The 19668-nt window shown below is 35.4% G+C and overlaps 1 protein-coding gene across 1 annotated transcript in view; it reads left to right on the top strand.

The window, feature by feature from the left end:
• Positions 1 to 19668, top strand: part of LOC115438981 (uncharacterized) — a 238205-nt gene that overhangs the window by 106115 nt on the left and 112422 nt on the right. The window contains exons 6-8 of the mRNA XM_030162877.1: positions 16864 to 17133; positions 18024 to 18260; positions 18421 to 18690. Coding sequence (XP_030018737.1) covers positions 16864 to 17133; positions 18024 to 18260; positions 18421 to 18690 — 777 coding nt within the window. The remainder of the gene's footprint in view (positions 1 to 16863; positions 17134 to 18023; positions 18261 to 18420; positions 18691 to 19668) is intronic.

Here is a 19668-nt window from a genome sequence, read left to right as displayed (position 1 = left end):
CTTTTATTAACAGAAAAATAAACTTGAAACAAATCTGCGGAGATAATGCACAGTCCACAGGGACGAGGATCAGGGTGATGGATGTGTGTGTTGGACGGTTAGTGTTTTTAACGTTCACTTCTCAATTATTCTTGTGTATCTTTGTTTTATTCTTATACCTTCTACTTCGAATTTCTTAATTAGATGTCTTATTATAACTCCTAATTTCTAACAGTACAGGTCCGTTTTCGCGCAGTAATGTGTGATTTCAGCACCATGGACAGTGCACGATCCCAAACACATCAAACGCACATTCACAGAAGGCTTACTGCAAAAATAAGTTAACGTAGTTTAATGTCTGAAAAGAGCATCAATAATCACCAAATTATGCACTGACATCTCTAATGCTGGGATAGACTCCGCCCCCACGACCGTCTGGAGGATGAAGTGGTTCAGAAAATAAATGAATGAATGAAATAATGATTGAACGGTACTCTAAGATTAAACTATGTTAATTTTTTTTTTTTTTTTTTTTGCAGGCGTGAAAGTGGACATGACTACAGATGTCCACACGAACTTTGGTGATGATTGATCACTGTTCTGGGACATTAAAGCTATACCGTATGATGTGGCATGTTTACACTTTTCTTTTGTCATCTTCAAATGCTCCTAATAAGCGTGTGTCAAACTAAAATGGAAAAGAAATCCACCAGGTATTGAAACTCAAAAAAAAGTTTAATTCTCATATAATGCTCATATTTCTGATAAAATTATAACCAATCATTTTATTCGGTCCGAAAGAAATAATTGGCCAAGCCTGGCTGAGCCTCCTGTCAATCATCCATTACACCCGTCCAGCATCCGATGTGTCACATATGTGTCCCTCTGAATCTGGCACTTCACTCGCACTGCTCCTCCTGTCACTGACCACAGTCTCCTGTCTTAGGATGTGTATGGATAGAACTCAAATGCACATGTGGAAGGGAAAAAACGGATTTATTAACAGAAACAACAACCAAGGAGAACAAACAGGAGTCCGGTGAATGAATTATGGAATTTCCTAAATGTATATAAGCACTTTTTTTATGCGTTTCAGAGTGCTTTCAATGATTTTCTCAGATGGCCACCTGTAGCTTTTAATGGTAAAGCAATAAGACGATAAAATAGGGACTGAAAATCATAAGTTTGGATAGAAAATGCAAGAGAACAGCTTTATATACAACAAAAAGTTCAGTGTTGAATTAACTTCCACACAGTTGATTTTAACACCTTTTAGGGTTTATTTAGCTCCACACTTTCTGGAGTTAAATTAACACTAACAAAATAGATTAACATTTATCACAGTGTCAGAGTTCCTTCATCAGTTCACAAAGTACAGAAATTATAGTTTTTAATAGTCCTTTATTCTTTGAGTATTCTGATGTTCTTTTACTTAAAATTTATTGATTTTTAGACCGTTTTGTGGTGAACACTGCCATCTACTGGCTGTAAAACCTATGCACCAACTACATTTTATATAGTCCAAAAACATGAGCCATTAGTGATGGGAATTTCAGCTCTTCTCAGTGATCCAGTCCATTTGGCTCAGTTCACCTAGAAGAGCCGGCTCTTTTAGCTCTTGAACGGCTCTTCAGTCTACCCCCCCCCCCCCCTTGTCATTTAGTCCAGTTTAGCTCTGTTTTGACTAGTGATAGGTGTATACATAACTGAACCTGTTTGATAAATTTCATTGCACTGAAGTAAAATGACATGTTCCAATATTAAATTGCTGTAGTCAATTGTCTTACTGCGTTTACATACTTAATACCAGAAATTCATACATGAGTTACACTAAAAAAAAAAAAAAAGCAAAATATAGAGGATAATATTATAATAAATGGTGATAAATCACTTAACAAAGGCTAAATAGAGAGAAAGATTCATTTGGGAACTGCCACAAAAGTAGCACTGAGTCTATGGGTTATGGGTTTATGTTAAGATAATGATAGATTTAGTTTAAAAAAAGTCCCTTTTTCTTCAGTTTTCTCTGTTTCTGATAGAATAACCCTCAATTTTACTCAGAGTTTTTATGAACATCTACATGATCAGTGAATTGAATATAGGAAAACACTAGAGTTTCACAGAAAAAAGCCCCAAATACAGAGCATAATACCACAATAAATGGCGATAAATCACTTACAAAAGGTTAAATAGAAAGAAAATTTTATTTGGTAACTGCAATAAAAATATCACTTTGAGTTAAAACAATGACCACCAAAGTTTATGCAAAATAAATCAGTTAAATGTACAGTATTTGTCATGTGTGGTGTCTGTTTAAGTGTAAAAAGTGAAAAAGTCACCTTCATTTTTCTTCTGTTTTGCTAAAATAACCTTTGAATTTACTCTGAGTTTTAATGAAATAAAGTAGGAAAATAGATGATTCACACTAAAACATGCAAAACATAAAGGATAAAATGGTGATAAATCACTTAACAAAGGCTAAATAGAGAGAATGGTTCATCTGGGAACTGCCACAAAACTAGCACTGGGTCAATGGGTTATGGGTTTATGTTAAGATAATGAGAGATTTAGTTTAAAAAGTCACTTTTTCTGCAGTTTTCTCTGTTTCTGATAGACTAACCCTCAGCTTTACTCAGAGTTTTTATGAACATCTACATGATCAGTGAATTGAATATAGGAAAACACTAGTTTCACAGAAAAAGTCCAAAATACAGATCATAATACCATAATAAATGGTGATAAACCACTTACAAAAGGTTAAATAGAGAGAAAAATTTATTTGGTAACTGCAATAAAGATATCACTTTGAGTTAAAAGAATGACTACCAAAGTTTATGCAAAATAAATCAGTTAAATGTACAGTATTTGTCATGTGTGTAAAAAGTGAAAAAGTCACCTTTTCTTCATTTTTCTTCAGTTTTGCTAAAATAACCTTTGAATTTACTCTGAGCTTTAATGAAATAATGTAGGAAAATACATGATTTACACTAAATAATGCAAAATATAATGGACAAAATGGTGAAAAATCACTTAACAAAGCTTAAATAGAGAGAAAGATTCGTTTGGAAACTGCCACAGAAGTAGCACTGGGTCTTTATGGGTAAAGAACAGTAGAAATGAAAGTAAATATTTGAAGAGGACATGCAACAGACTTCTCAGAACTGTTACAGCCTTTCGTCATCCAGTGTAAACCAAACTTCAGTAACCACGCCCGCTGTAGGAAGCTAAAAATAAAAGATTATTTTCCACAAATGCAACTTGTAACTGTTATCTGCAGAGCTTTTTTCTTTTGTTTTTGGTTTATGCTGCATCTGTATGCCCAGGATATCAAATCTATCACATAAAAGGGGCTACATGTAATATTTGTACTTTCAAATATGAAAAAATAACCTAAAATTTTCCACTAGTGTTCAGAATAAAGTACTCTGAAGCTCTGTCACAGAAGCCAATGTATTGGATTGTAGAGATATGAAGTGACTAAATGTATATTGATGGACCAAGGGGATGTTTGACCACTGGGTGCTTCTATGAAACTGGTCCTAAAAACAGGACAGAGGGCCTAAAAATTCAAACTAGATGTAGACTAATGTTATGAAGGAAGTTTGGAAGCATTTTGGGTCTGTTTTAAAAATAAATACTTACTGAGATAAAAGAGAAACTATTTTCAGATATAAAACATTTTTATATTATTTTGCATTATATCTAATACAAAAATCTGTATGTAACACGGTAAAAAGGACACAAAAACTATGCACCTACTTTTTTTAATATCACTTTATTCTGTCACAGGTACATTTTGGGAATTGAACTAATTATGCAAGGCAGAGTGTTTCACAAAAATGGCTGCTGTTGCAAAATCACTGACAATTTATATGCATTTAACTGGGCAAGTTCTGCATGTAACGCAAATGGACACAATGGGTTACACACAAAACCTGGAGTGAGACTGAGATTCATGAAAAACCCTCGTGTCTGGATTAGAAAAACCCATAAGATCGACAAATTTAACACAGTGTCTTTATTTATAACACTATATAAGACTATTTACAGCTATGTGGTCCAGTTCAAATGCACTGACACCTAGGTAGTTTTTAATGTTCCAATTTTGGTCTTATTTTTGGCCCCAATATTTCATTAAAAATTCATTAGTTTTGGGATGGCTCAGAGCAAGAGTATAATATTTTTTGCATTTATTTGAGATCATCATTAGGTACATCCTGAGGGGAAATATGTCGAAATTTCTCTTTTATTATTGGATCTAAAAAGATGGCAACGTGACAGACACCAAAATATACTGAGTTTCATAGAAGCACCCCACTAGAGGGAGTAGTGAGTCACTCTGATGGTCTCCAATGATGAGGAAAACTAACACCACAGGGCCTTTTATTTAGCCAAAGCACCAGAAGGTCACCAGATGGGATGAAAACCACTTAGAAACAACTTATAGTGATAAAAGCTAGAAGCGCTGTTGTTATTTTTTACCTCCGGACACAGCTCTAAATGAAAAGAATGGAGTTTGATGCTGAATTCACAGTCTGTGGACACATTGCATCGATCTGTTGGTGGTTTGGTCGTTCTGGTATACATCCTACCTCTTCTGTTGAGAATGTGGAATATCAACACTATATCTAAACCTTAAAATGTATAAGATCGATAACACAAGTGAGACAAATGGCTTACATTGAATATATCCTTATGTAGACTAAAAAATAAATATTAAAATCTAATATTTGAACATAATATTTCTGATATAATTATACATGTGATAGAATCTTACTTTAGTGAACATAAATCTTTTTTTTTTTTTTATTAAAGGTCCTTTTAACTCTGATCAAGGAGAGAATATAGGAACTTGTCTCAAAACCACACTATTGAATCCTACACAGACCTTGATATCCAGCTCTGAAAAAAAAAAGAGACCTCTGCAAAATAATCCTTTTCTCTGATTTTATCATTTATAGGTATGTGTTTGAGTAAAATGAACATTTTGGCTTTATTCTCTAAACTACCGATAACATTTGCTTCCAAATTTTAAATAAAAATATTGTTATTTAGAGCATGTATTTGTAGAACACGACACATGGTCAAAATAACAGATGCAGTGTTTTCAGACCTCATATAATGCAAAGAAAACCAGTTCATACTCATTTGTAAACAACACAAAACTAATGCTGTAACATGGGAAAAGTTCAGATATCAATATTTGGTGGAATAACCCTGATTTTCAATGACAGCTTTCATGTGTCTTGGCTCTTCTCCATTGCTGTTGGATGACTTTATGCAGCTCCTGGCATAGAAATTCAAGAAGGTCAGCAATGTTCCATGGCTTGTGACCATCCATGTCCCTCCAGAAGTTTTCAAAGTGGGTTCAGGTCTGGAGACTGGGCTGAACATGACAGGGTCTTCATCTGGTGGCCTGTCATCTACACCTTTACTGATCTAGCTGAGGCCAGGAGCATTGTCCTGATAGAAGAACCAGTTCTCAGAGTTTGGGAACATTGTCAGAGCAGAAGTCCAGTAGTTTCAATAGTTATTTTTGGATTCCAATTACTTTTGCGGTACTGTTTTTGCCTACTGTAAGAAGATAGTGATGAACACAGTAGTGGTTTTTACTTCTTTTTAAATAAGACATAGATCAGGTGTTAATTAAGTAGAATAAGATGTTGCTGCTGTATTTGGCAACGTTATTATAAATAGTGGAGGTAGCACTGTTGTCATTTTATGGCTGAAATTATAGCCAGACAGCAGTTCTCTTAGTCCATGGGCCAGACCAGGTAGTGGTACCACCAAAGGGGGCAAAACCTTTGTGGTGCCATTTTGTTAGTAGGACGGTTTTCCAGGAGTTGACGTCCTTTGGCGATATCAGTTGCGAGTCTTCATCTTCTTCTCTAGAGTGGATCAGGCATTTAAGGTGTGCCCACTTGCATGCTGTGCCACTCATCCCTGAGTCCATTTTCAGTTCGGCCCTAGCATCCAGACCTGCAAAGACACCAAAATACCTTATGTATTCTTTTCTTGTCTGTTTGCATTGGGATTGGCACTATAACATGTGTGCTTATGTACGAAATGAAACGATACATTCGTTTTCTGCTCCGTAGTTGTCTCATTACTAAACTGCTGTCTTTGTTGTGATCACTCCAGAACTTTCATTTGCTCTGCATGAAAAGAGAATTTATCATCACTTCACTTATTTCAATCTTAACTATGTCTTGACTAAGTCTTAAATAAACATTAATATTTACTTGCCTCGGATGCGGTGCTCGAATGGAATGAAAACACATATACTATTTTCTGACAGAAACAATCAATTGTAACATCTTCCTATAAAATCTGAAAAGTAGAAGCATAATGTAACGTCACAACCTTATCTTGGACCAATTCCACTAGCATTTTTACAGGAAAAGGTGGAATAATTCAGAAATACCACCATACGCCATTAAGCGTAATGATTCATTTTTTTTTGAAAAAAAGAGGTTGTCACACTTTGACCTGAAGTGTGGGTAGGTTGGCGAAAGGCTGCCTGGAAAAAGTCCAATCTGGTCTTAAAACTAAAGCAAAAACAACAAGACAGAGTCCATTTGATTCAAAAAAAAGGTGAAGAGCTTTATTGCCCTCAAATGCATCACAGGAAATGAGCACAAAATGATAATAACAAAAAAAATAACACAGGTCTGCACAGCACTACAGCCCTTCTCTAACTGCCTAAGCAATGTCAGACCCCCTCCATTTAGGCCCCTCCCACTGGACCATACCATTTGTAATTGGCACCAATTTAAACATTTCATCAAACTACATACGTTATTTTCCATAGTTAAACCACAAAACAGTTTATGTGTTTTAAACTCATATCAAAAGAGTCATCTTATTAGTTATAGCATTTACATACTCTTTAATACTCAGAAAAACCTGGTCTGGTGCAGTGTGACAGGCTGAGCCTATTTTCCTCGTTAAACTCAGGCACTATAAAAGGCAGCCTGATGCTTCCCTCGGGTCCTTTTCCACTGACCAGTACCAGGAAGCACTATGGTAAGTAAAGAAGAACATATAATTAGGAACAAAATTTCACAAACTAGAACCTAATATAATTAAAGACCTAATTCAAAACTTATTTGTGTCTGTGTGTTTTTGTATGATTTCATAGAAAAAACAGCACAGGAGACTAACTTAGGTGTTTAAATGTAACCCAGTGTGTGCACCCACCAAGCTCTGAATAGTAATGCTACCTGGCTATTGTTTGCCATGTGGAGGAGGTGAATGTGTGGTGTGTGGTGTATGATTAGTGGCAGGGGTGACTGCCACAGAGTCACCATATAATCATGACTAAGCTACTCATTTGGAAAGGCTATAATGGTTTAATACACATATAAATGTCCTCCTAACAAAATGGTACCACAAAGGTTTTGCCCCCTTTGGTGGTACCACTACCTGGCCTGGCCCATGAACTATTACTGTGGGTTTATTCAATGGCTGATAGCTATGACTAAGCTACTACTCTGGAATGGCTATCATAGCAAAATATTATCTATAGATATAGGCCATTTCAAAATGCATCACTAGAACTTGCCCCCTTGGGTGGTACCAATATCCCAAATATCTGGTCTTGGCCCATGGACTATCTTTTTCTCTGCCATTTCTGTATCTGTGTCAGTAACAGTGGCCGAGCAGCTGTGGGCTCATGGACAGACCTTACTGGCTACACCTGGAACCACTGAGTCACCTGACGGGACATTAAATCAGAGGGGAGGGGGAGCCAGGTGCACCTGCAAATGTTGTTCTGCTGGGTAAAGACTGTACAGGTGTGTAATGTATTATCGTCTGGACAGCATGAAGACAGAACAGTGCCTGTTTCTACTGCAGAGGATCAACCTTAAAGGGGTCATATTTTGCTAAACCTACTGTTATTTGGTTCATTTATTTGTGTATTTGGACCCTAATAGTTCCAAAAGTTTGAATTTGAACCCTCCAGGTGCTGCAAAGCTATCTTTATATTCATTTTGGCAAAACTTGAGTGGATTTCTACAACCCGTTTTAATTCTTTCTTAATTTGCTGTGTTTTATAATCCTGTTTTAAAATCCAATGGTGTAGTGGTCCCTGGAGGAGTGGATATACTCCCAATTTTTGCCTTTTTTTTTTTTTTTTTTTTTTTAGCAGTCCAGAAACACGCTCTGTGATATCAGACTACTGTATATAATTTACCCAGAAATCCATCAGTAGTATTTGCTCACTATTATAAAATGATCATGACTTGATCAGGAGCAGTTTGTTGGTATTACTGATCACACAAGCAGCTGCATGAATGTAAATGTATTCAACATGAGGCAAACTTAGGATAATGTTAGCCTTTCATAATGTTAGCTACACGCAGGCTCGTGGTAGTGATGTGACATTCACGAACGAATCAAATCTTTTGAACGGCTCTTTGAAATGAACGATGGGAACCGAGTCTTTGTAAAGGCCCGTTCATTTTTTTCTTTGTAAAGGCCCGTTCATTTTTTTTATTTTATTTTTTTTTTTTTTTAGGGAGGGAGTATCTGATTGCCTGTCAATTTAAACATACTGTTCTTGTTCTGAGAATTGCACTACAGTTCAGGTATTTAAGTAATTGCAGTGATTAATCACTGTTGTGTTTGTGCAATTTTTTCCGTATGTTTCCACACATTTATTGTTCCTGTTTTGAGGAGAATAAAATATTATTTCATTAGAAAATGTTTTATTTTCTTCTTTATTTTTAGCCTACAGACTAGTCCACATAATGTACCGTGATGTTTTTGGTCCAATTCCAGCATTTGCCTAATGTCACCTCACATGTCATGTATTTAGCCCACACATTTTAACTAACTATTCTTTTTTATGGTAAGATAATATTTACTGCTGCGCCAATTAAACATCTTTAAAATGTAATGTCAATCATCACATGTAGCCTATTTAGTCATTAAAACATTGGTGTTTCAAAATAATGCAAAAAACATAAAAGAGCCAGTCCTCTGAACGGCTCTTTTCAGTGAACAGCTCCTGATTGAACGGCTCCCTTCAAAGAGCCAAAAGTCCCATCACTAGCTTGCATATTAGGCCTAGGGCGCCAACTGCTGGAGGGGGAGCCACTGGTAAGCCAAATAAATAAATAGATAATTAAAAAAAAAATAATGGTAGTAAGTGTTATAGTAAATAAAGACATACTAGTACTGATAATGTGAAAATTTTTCATTAATCGTCTTAATAATAAAGAAATGAGAAAAAAAAAAAAAAAAAACTAAAAAAAAACAATACAACTTCCCCTGAAATTTCTCAGGTAAACTCTTCCAGACCTGGTGCTCACTGCGCATGTGCGTGAGTGACAGATACAGAGCAGAGCTGAACGGTAGTGTTGGCCAGGTGTTGAACTAAGCATCCAGGTTAAATTTAGAGAATTTATCAACATGAAAAGGCCTTCCAAGCTCTTAGCTGTACAGTTTAGAAGCAGAGAAAAGAGGAGGCAGAAAAGTAATCCAATTATAGAGGTATGTAACCTTTTATAATGTTTAAAAACGTTTGGTGTTGCTAGCTACTGTATGGAAATGAAGCAAAGTTGGCTAATAATGGTACTGTAGATGATGAAGATATGAGATATCTGCTAAGGTGTGTGGTTTACTGCTGAACTGGTTTATATATGTTTCTATATGGTTTCTATATGTTTCTATCTGGCTTGCTGCTGAACTGGTTTATATAGGTTTCGATATGGTTTCTATGTTTCTATCTGGTTTATATATGTTTCTATTGGGTTTATATATGTTTCTAGCTGGTGTATATATGTTTTTGTTGGGTTTCTTTCTGGTTTACTGTTGCTGAACTGGTTTATATATGTTTCTATCGGGTTTATATATGTTTCTATCTGGTTTACTGCTGGTTGGCTGGTTTATATATGTTTCTGTCTAATTTATATATGTGTCTATCTGGTTTATATGTTTCTGTCTGGTTTATATATGTTTCTATCTGGTTTACTGCTGGTTGGCTGGTTTATATATGTTTATATCTGATTTATATGTGTTTCTATCTGGTTTGTATTTGTTTCTATCTGGTTTATATGTTTCTATCTGGTTTATATTTGTTTCTATCTGGTTTATATGTTTCTATCTGGTTTATATTTGTTTCTACCTGGTTTGTATTTGTTTCTATCTGGTTTATATTTGTTTCTATCTGGTTTATATATGTTTCTATGTGGTTTGTATATGTTTCTATCTGGTTTATATAGGTTTCTATCTCATTCATATAGGTTTCTATCTGGTTTATATAGGTTTCTATCTGGTTTATATAGGTTTCTATCTGGTTTACTGCTGGCTGCTTTGTCCATCTCCTCTTTGTGACACCCCCCCCCCCCCCCCCCATTTTTGTGGTTAGGTGGGTGGGGGTCACAAAGAGGAAATGCGCAAAGTGTGAGAGGAGATGCACAAAGCAGCCAGCAGTAAACCAGATATCTTCTCTAAATGTGCGGTCATATGGCCAGTGGTTTAAAACAGTGAGTCATTCTGAAACCACCTTAGAACTTACCTCAGAATTATGTTTCCCATGAAAGTAGGTTCTCTACATATGTGTCACTCACTTGAAAGACGTTTATTCTGCCTTTCTCACTCACATTTCCAAAAATCGCACATCTTTCAACGAGATGTAAAGTGACCTGTCAATCAACTGGGGTGGCACTGGCACCTGGGGTGTCCAACTGATTGGCTCATCAGTCCTCATGCCTAAAGTTAACCAATTAAATCAGTGAAGGCACAGAGTACAAGCCAATCAGAGGCAGAGTAGGGCAGGTCATGGCTTCACCATCCGAGGAGAAAACATGAGCAGTTTAGCTCAGATACTACTGAATGGTGCACATCAGGGGGATTTAGAAGTGGGTATACACAATGAAGACTGAAAAATAAGTAGGTATACTCTGTATACCGTCATATACCCTGGACTACACCACTGGTTATTAGGGATGCAAATTATCAATTAATCCATTAATTGTTAGTTGATTGAGCTCATCGATCGATGAACGATTAATTGATAAGTTTTCTGAGAATCTGAATTTCTCTTTTGATCAAGTCTATAAGAATTAAAGCTAAATATTGTTTATATACTTAATAAAAAAAGCATGTCATATTCCTTAATAACTGATTTATTGAACCATTGGATACAGTACAGGCAACAACATTTATGGAGTACTGTAGAACTAAATACATTCTGCAGAGAAATTCAGTAACATAAATGGATCTGAAGAGGGGCAGTTTAGAAGAAATGGGCATTTCAGACTTTGCATCACTGACATGATGAAGCGAGATTTCAGCAGAGATGCCGCCCCCAGCTATTTTCGGATGGCTACAGGTGACCGCAGGACGTCTCAGGTTGAGTGAACGCGGTAAACACTGGTAAACCGCTGATTTAGCTTTTAAAATGCCACTTGTGCTGAATCTTAGGTAACTGGTGTTTTGGTCGAGGTGAGTTGACCGCTACCCAGTTAAAATCCTTTATGAAGACTTTGTAGGACTAACATGACATGAGAATGTCCTCCAGATATAGAAAAAAATAGGACCAATGGCCCTGTAGCTTACCGGCCAAATTAAAACCTTTGGGAAATGTATCCAGATGCCATTTATTATCACCCAGTTCTGTGTATTTATTATATTACAGAAAAAGCCCATGTTTTGGTCATATTCCAATCAGTTCTGTAAAAATTCAAATTCCAACTTGATATCATTGATACTTACTGATTTATTGGATCAATCCACTTCCTATCTGTTAGAATGGGGAAATTTTTCAAAGTCGCACCAAATCCAGAATCAGATCCAGATCCAAATAATTTCATTAACTTTTGTTGACATCATCATAAAGAAGCTGTATACCAAGTTTGAAGTCAATCGGAATTGTAGTTTCAGAGAAGAAGACGACTGAAATTTTTGTAACGGACAACAGATGACGCCGCATGACGACAATAGCTTACAGCCTGTCGGCCGGTAAGCTAACAACACAGTTTTACTTATCTGTGTAATCTAATGATGATGGGCAGGAGATAATGACATGCACAATGATGATGGTGTTTTTTTGTTTTTGTTTTTGTTTTTTTTTAACCACTTTAGGGAAGTTTCAAATACCAGCTGTAGCTTCTATGTTTTAATAACTCGTTGTCATTGCATGCACATCTCTCTAATATAGTTATAGTGTTATTTTTCTCATAAACATTTATGTGAACCAAAGAATTGAATCCCAACATTGTAGTGATACCAGTCACACACTATCTTTGTGTTTTAGTTTATTCATGCAGTCAGGTTATTCATTTCCTGTAACTGAAGTTATGAAACCATCAATTATCCACATGGTGAAAAAACTGCTCACAGTATGAACTTTGAAACCATCTGAACTTGTGGTCTCTTGAACAAAACAAATGCATTCACGATCATGTGCATATTGATGGAAAAAAGTTCAGCATTTCTATATTTCTTTTCACTTATGTAATTAATGTTAATGTAGTAGAATTACATTCAGTAGTGTCTCATAAATGTGCAATTATGAATACTCTTTAAAAATACCTATTGTGCATTGTCACAAATGTGGATAAATGTGGTTGTGCAGTTGGCAGGAAGTTAAAACCTGTCAAAGCTGCTGTGGTTAGAGCTTGAAGCAAAGTGAGTTTTTTGGAAAGGGGAAGGAAATGGAGACGTGCTCAAGTCAAAGGATGAAGAAATCGGAAGAAAAAATAGATTAAAATTAAACTTTAGTTCTCTCTTTGTCTTTAAGCTTCTGTTTCGAGACTGTTACTAGTTCAAAGTGGAATTTCTCCGACAAAGCAGCAAGTTCTGGATGTTCAGATGGGACATGTTCTGGTCTGGTCGCTGGCATTTCTCTGTGAGTACATACGGAACTCACTCATTGCTGATCGTTATAGCTTCACCAATGAAACTGTGTTGATTGAGGAGCCTTTACTGCCATTAATGAATTCCAAATGTTATTCCAATACCATTTTTAATATATTCTTTACCTTTATCACTGTCGAATGATTATCAACATTTCTTACAGTGTTGAATACACTCCTCTGCAAACAGGCCAAAGGTAACCCACTGTCTTTATTTATATGGTTTTGATTGATTCATTAGATGTATTATCTTCTGTTTCTCACTGGTTATAGTAGTGTTCTTGTATTGTTCTTTAACATTTACATTTTATTGTATATGTGTCCTGTCACCCCATCTATTAACACTAATTGTAAAATGTCCAGTAGAGTGTGAACTAACATCTTCAAGCTGTTTAACAGAATATTTACATTTTCTTGCCACTTTTCTGCAGTCTACAGTCACTGAAAAATTATTAGACCATCAAAAGTCATCAAAAACAATGGTTATGCGATCAAATACTAACTCCTGTGTGCATCATGTGATTAAAACAGACAGAAAAGAAAACATGGAATGTCTAAAAGTACTGTTTTTGTCAGCACAGTGCCATAGTTATTGATGTAAGAACTGAAGGGATTTTGGTTATTATCAAGAAACCATGGAAAATGGATAGATATCAGCTCTGAAATTAAACTGTTATGAGCTATTTTTGTTGTTATCATTATATTTGTCCAAACAAATGTACCTTTAGTTGTACCAGGCATGAAAATGAACAAGAAATTGGAGAAAACAAGGGTGGTCTAATAATTTTTTCCACAACTGTATGTGTGTAGGAAGAATAGATGCAAATACATTCTCTCTTTTATCTGATCATCTTAACAGGACAGGATGGGGTGAATGGATATGATACATCGAATCCACAGACAGGTACATTAATATTCACACCACAGATGTTTAATCCTCATCTTACTGACTGGGGTCTGTGCAGGCGTTCAGTGTGTTTCTAGATTTTCTGTTTTTGTTGTGATTAGGTATTTTCAACAACACTAATGTGTCAGGACCCCAGTGAAAAGCATTCAGTTCCAATATACAGTATCATATACGTCTGGTGAGCTTTGTGTAGACACAAGGAAGCTGTAACTTAACTAATGTCCTAAACTTTGTGATGAAGAGCTTCAATAAATATCACAAAAACAGAACCTGAATTTAACAGCAAAACCACCTGACGTGACATTTAAGCCAATGAAACGTAAAATTTATCATTTAATGAACTAGTGGAGATTCCTTATTAGGGTAAATGATAATATATTTTTTTTATCTATATCTAAATTGAATATCTATGAAAACAGTTAAATAATCAGATAAAATTGTGAAAATTTTCTGCAGCATTGATCACCAATAAAGTCCATGCACTTTAATTACAGTGGTTGTAGATGCTTGTTTTTAAGTTCAGTTCCTGATATACAAAGTTGGAATAAAATATTTTAACCTGTTCTTATGGAATGATTGTAACAAAGTTTTTCCTATAGATAAAGTGTAACTGTGACTCAGTATGTAATTAATGCACCTGGTCAGAGGTAATTATTGATGTGTATAAATAGGAATAAGAAAGAGGAATATCTCTGAAAAACAAAATTATTCCAACTTTACAGGCAACAGTGAATTTTTTATGAAGAGAAAGTAACTTTTTTTTTTCTTGATAATCTTTAAATCTACTCCAAGATGTCACGAACATCTACATGATAAATACATTTTCAGAAAAATGCAAAATGCAGACATAGTGTTATAATAAATACTGATAAGTTACTTAGGAAAGATGAAACTTAGAGGAGAAATCATTTGGAAGTCACCACAAAAATAGTTCTATGTCATTAAGGCTTAAATGATAAAAGCTGCAAAATGTATTTAAGGAAAACATATTTCTATTTAACCCATAAAGACACAGTGCTACTTTTATGGCAGATCAATGGCAAATGAATTTTTCTCTCTAGTTAACCTTTCTGAAGGGATTTCTCATCTTTTATTGTAATATTATCCTCTGTGTTTTGTGTTTTTTCAGTAAAAATTATGTATTTTCCTATATCTAATTTACTGATCATGTAGCTGTTCATAAAAGCTCAGATTAAAGTTGAGGGTTATTATATCAGAAATAGAGAAAACTGCAAGAAAAGGTGACTTTTTCAGTAAAATCTATCATTAACTGAACTTAAACCCAGTGTGTCCATCCACTGTCATTGATCCACCTCCATGGGTTTTACTGATGAATTAACCTCCTAAGACCCACTGTCCACATTTGTGGACAAGAGTTTTACAACTTTATACAAAAAAAAAAAAAGAAAACTGTCCACCACAAAGGACATTCCATAAAAATTGTTAAAACTGCATCTGAAAAAACTGTTGCATCATGATGTTTCCAATATAGGCACTTATTTAATAAAAAACAAAAAAGAAAAGCTTGTACTTTGCTGACATTTCCTGGGTCTTAGGAGGTTAATGTTGTAGAAGATGACGGTGTTTCCACGGTAACTACGAAGCCTCTGAACGTCCAAATGGGTCATATCTGATGACCATGAAAAGATGACAAACTGTGTTTTAAACCAATTATTTACATGTTTTGCTAGGATTCGTGGATCAACAGGTATTAAACAGTTTAGATCAGTAGATGGTTTTGGATGCTGGTTGGGTCTTTATGGGTTAATATGATGTGAATTTTTCTAATACAAAAAAAATAAGTTGTTCTTATAATAATAATAATAATAATAATAATAATAATAATAATAATAATAATAATTATAATAAGGATAATTTCAGATAGCATCAGTTACATTTTACCATAATATACAGTGAGAAGACACAAGTTAATATAAGATGTACCCTTAAAAAAATAGTAGTATAACATCTATAGTGTTACAAATAAAATTGTATTGACTAATGAATAAGGTTTTAAGTACATTTAAACTCTTAGTGATTTATCACCATACATTATGATATTATCCTCTGTATTTTGCATTTTTCAGTGAAAATTAGGTAATGTCCTGGATTTAAATTATTGATTATAGGGATTTTCATAAAAATCACATCAAATTCAAAGGTTATTATATTGCGTGAAAACTGAAGAAAAGGTGAAGTTCTGACCAAAAATATATCATTAACTCAACATTAAACAAGTGCTTACAATTGTTGCCATTTCTACAACTACATGGGTTTTATTTGTGAATAGTGTTGTTGAAGATGATGGCATTTTCATGTTCACTTCTGAGCTCTGAACATCCAAAAAAGACACATTTGATGATGTTGAAAATCTGAGAAACTGGATTTTGACTGAGTTATTTATATGTATTGAGATGATGAGTGGAGCAAAAGTTCATAAAAATTGGATTTGATAAGTGTTATCATGTAGGTGTTTGAGGGTTAACTCATATCCAACCACAGAATGACCCTGACACAGCTGTTCTGAACCTCCAGGGCCCAGTAAAGAATTTGGTCCTGTGACACTGAACAAACACACAATGGATTTTTAATCAATCAAAACAAATCTCTGTGCTGCTTTAATTATGTGCAAATGGCCACAGTTTTACAAAAGACTGTGACTTGAAGCCACATTTTCCTGAAGTTAATTTCCTTTTGCCTAAACTGAACCACAGACAGACCACAGGCCCACCTGACCATGGACACAACATCCATTGACCAGGGATATGTGACCCTGACCTGCTCTGTGAATCCACCATCATCTGAATGGACATACTACTGGTACAGAGGCAACAGAGTCAATTTTCACCAGACCACAGATTCACAAACGACTGCCTCACCTGGAGGAACCTATCAGTGCAGAGGAGGCAGAGGATATCCAGTTCACTTCAGTGAATACAGCAACTCAGTTGGTAAAAATAAAGCTCACTGTTTGTCAATATAATGTTCAGTACACCTGCAGATATAATGCATTATGTGTTTATGAATACAGATTATATCTAACACTGAGACCTAAGATTCAATGTAAATATTCTCTCCTTTTCATATGTGTGGTTTCTTCAACATGAACAGTGGCACACAGGGTCGTTTTGACCCTTGATCCAAACTGGTCTGAGATATTTTATGGAGAGGCGTTCACACTCAGATGTGAGATCCAGGATGGAGGAAACACTGGGTGGACATATGAATGGACACTGGACACAATAAACTTAACTACAACAACAAATGAATACAGAATTACCAGAGCTACTCCAGCACACCGTGGATCCTACAGATGTAGAGGAAGAACAGACTCATCTGTCACAACAGTGTGGAGTAATGTCATTAAATTGACAGTAGCAGGTAAGATGAAGCATCTGTTATTTATCAGACTGTTTATAACGTTTAATCTGAGTGAATAAAACAACAGAGGAAACAGATTGAATAGAAGAAAACTGCTGTCATATCCATCACCTGTAACCAGATAAACCAGTTGGACAGTTCTGTTAGAAGAACCCAGGTTTCAGCCTGTACAGTATTTGTTTAGTATAAAACATAATAATACAACAACACTTTGACTAAAACTTCAAGGATGAAGAAGCAACACAAATGCAGACCCATTTACCTCTGCCATCAGCTGAGAAAATGGTTTGTATGGTCAGTGGTTGTTTAATATCCTAAAAATAAGGGGGAAAAGATGCACATTCCATTAAGATTAAAATATAATTTTTCGGCCTCAACAAATACAAACACAAATAAATACTGAAAAGTTAATGCGTTGTTTCATGTCAGTTTGAAAACATGAAGCAGAAATATCACACTTTGAGAGGTTCCATCTTGTTTTTTATTTATTTATTTTAAACCCCCAGCTTTTTTATTTATTTCAGAGGCATATCTGGAGAATCAGTCCAAGTTTTCTACCAAAGTGAATGCACTAGTTGGGTTAGTTTTGGTTAATCAGCTGATCACTTGATTTAAGTTTGTGTTAGGTGTTTACATAAATGGATGTGTATGTTTTTATGGATTCATAGAGGTTTAGTTTTCTGCCTTTTGTATTTGGATCCCACATGGATCAGGCCCTGAAAAAAACAAACAATCACACACTCTGAATTCTTAATCAGTCAAAATGCACCTCAAAGTCTTTGTTGGTAATCATGGAGATCAGAACTTGTCCCAGTTTTTCAGATTACAGTAACATGTATGTAGACAGACTTTCCTAATGTTAATTTCTTTTTGCCTAAACTGAACCACAGACAGACCACAGGTCCACCTGACCATGGACACAACATCCATTGACCAGGGGAGTGTGACCCTGACCTGCTCTGTGAGTTCATCATTATCTGGATGGAAATACTACTGGAAGAAAGACAACACAGACTATTATCGCCAGACCACATATTCACAACTAACTGCCTCATCTGGAGGAACCTATCAGTGCAGAGGAGGCAAAGGAGATCCAGTTCACTACAGTGACTACAGCAACTCAGTTGGTAAAAATAAAGCTCACTGTTTGTCAATATAATGTTCAGTACACCTGCAGATATAATGCACTATGTGTTTATGAATACAGATTATATCTAACACTGAGACCTAAGATTTAATGTAAATATTCTCTCCTTTTCATATGTGTGGTTTCTTCAACATGAACAGTGATACACAGGGTCGTTTTGACCCTTGATCCAAACTGGTCTGACACATTTTATCGAGAGGCGTTCACACTCAGATGTGAGATCCAGGAAGGAGGAAACACTGGGTGGACATATGAATGGACAAAGAACACAATAAACATACCTACAACAACAAGTGAATACAGGATTTCCAACGCTACTACAGCACACCGTGGATCCTACAGATGTAGAGGAAGAACAGACTCATCTGACACAACACAGTGGAGTAATGTCATTGAATTGACAGTAGCAGGTAAGATGAAGCATCTGTTATTTATCAGACTGTTTATAACGCTTTAATCTGAGTGAATAAAACAACAGAGGAAACAGATTGAATAGAAGAAAACTGCTGTCATATCCATCACCTGTAACCAGATAAACCAGTAGGACAGTTCTGTTATAAGAACCCAGGTTAGGGTTAGGTTTCGGCTAACCCTAACCCTAACCATCCAGGTGCTGCAAAGGTATCTTTTATTCATTTTAGCAAAAATCTAATGGATTTCTACAACCTGTTTTAATTCCATCTTAATTTGTTATGTCTGTAATTAATTATGTCACGACATTTGCACATATAAGGTCAAGACTTCCAACGAACATTTCTTTGAGTACGACATAATTGTTTGTCAGCAGCAGCGGTTGTAGAAAAAACTGAAAATATGTCCAAACTTCAAGCCGATTACCTAAAATATTCAGTTATTTGTTCAACGGGACAGAGCAGCACAGCCAACAACCTGGAGGGGGTGGGGTCATTTGCATTTAAAGGGCCAGCACTCTGGTGTCATTACTCAGAAATAGGGTTGAAGATGGACCTGTGGAGTTGAATTAATGAAGAATTCAGACCCAAGCCCAAGACCCATTTACAGTTTATGTAGACCACAGGGAAATGTTTTCAAATGCATAATTCCATTTTAACCTTTTCATGCATGAATTATGATATCCTTACCCAACATATTTTTCCTGAGTGTTTTTATTTCTTTTTAGGCATGAAAAAATAAACAATGCAATCAAGTTGTTTTTTTGTTTTAAGAAGTTAGAAAAATGGCCACTCCATGTATTTAATTTTTGAAGCAAAGAAACATGTATTTGAAACCTAATATCAGAAAGTGATATGGAAAACTACGCAATAAAAACATTCTTAATGCTGCTAATCAGATGTTTTCTCACAGTTTAACTCACTCTAATACTAGTTATTATTCATTTCATGGAGATAATACACACACACAAAAAAAAA

Source organism: Sphaeramia orbicularis, chromosome 18 (genome assembly GCF_902148855.1).
Source record: "Sphaeramia orbicularis chromosome 18, fSphaOr1.1, whole genome shotgun sequence".
Lineage (NCBI taxonomy): Eukaryota > Metazoa > Chordata > Actinopteri > Kurtiformes > Apogonidae > Sphaeramia > Sphaeramia orbicularis.
This window is presented reverse-complemented; position numbering and strand designations above follow the sequence as displayed.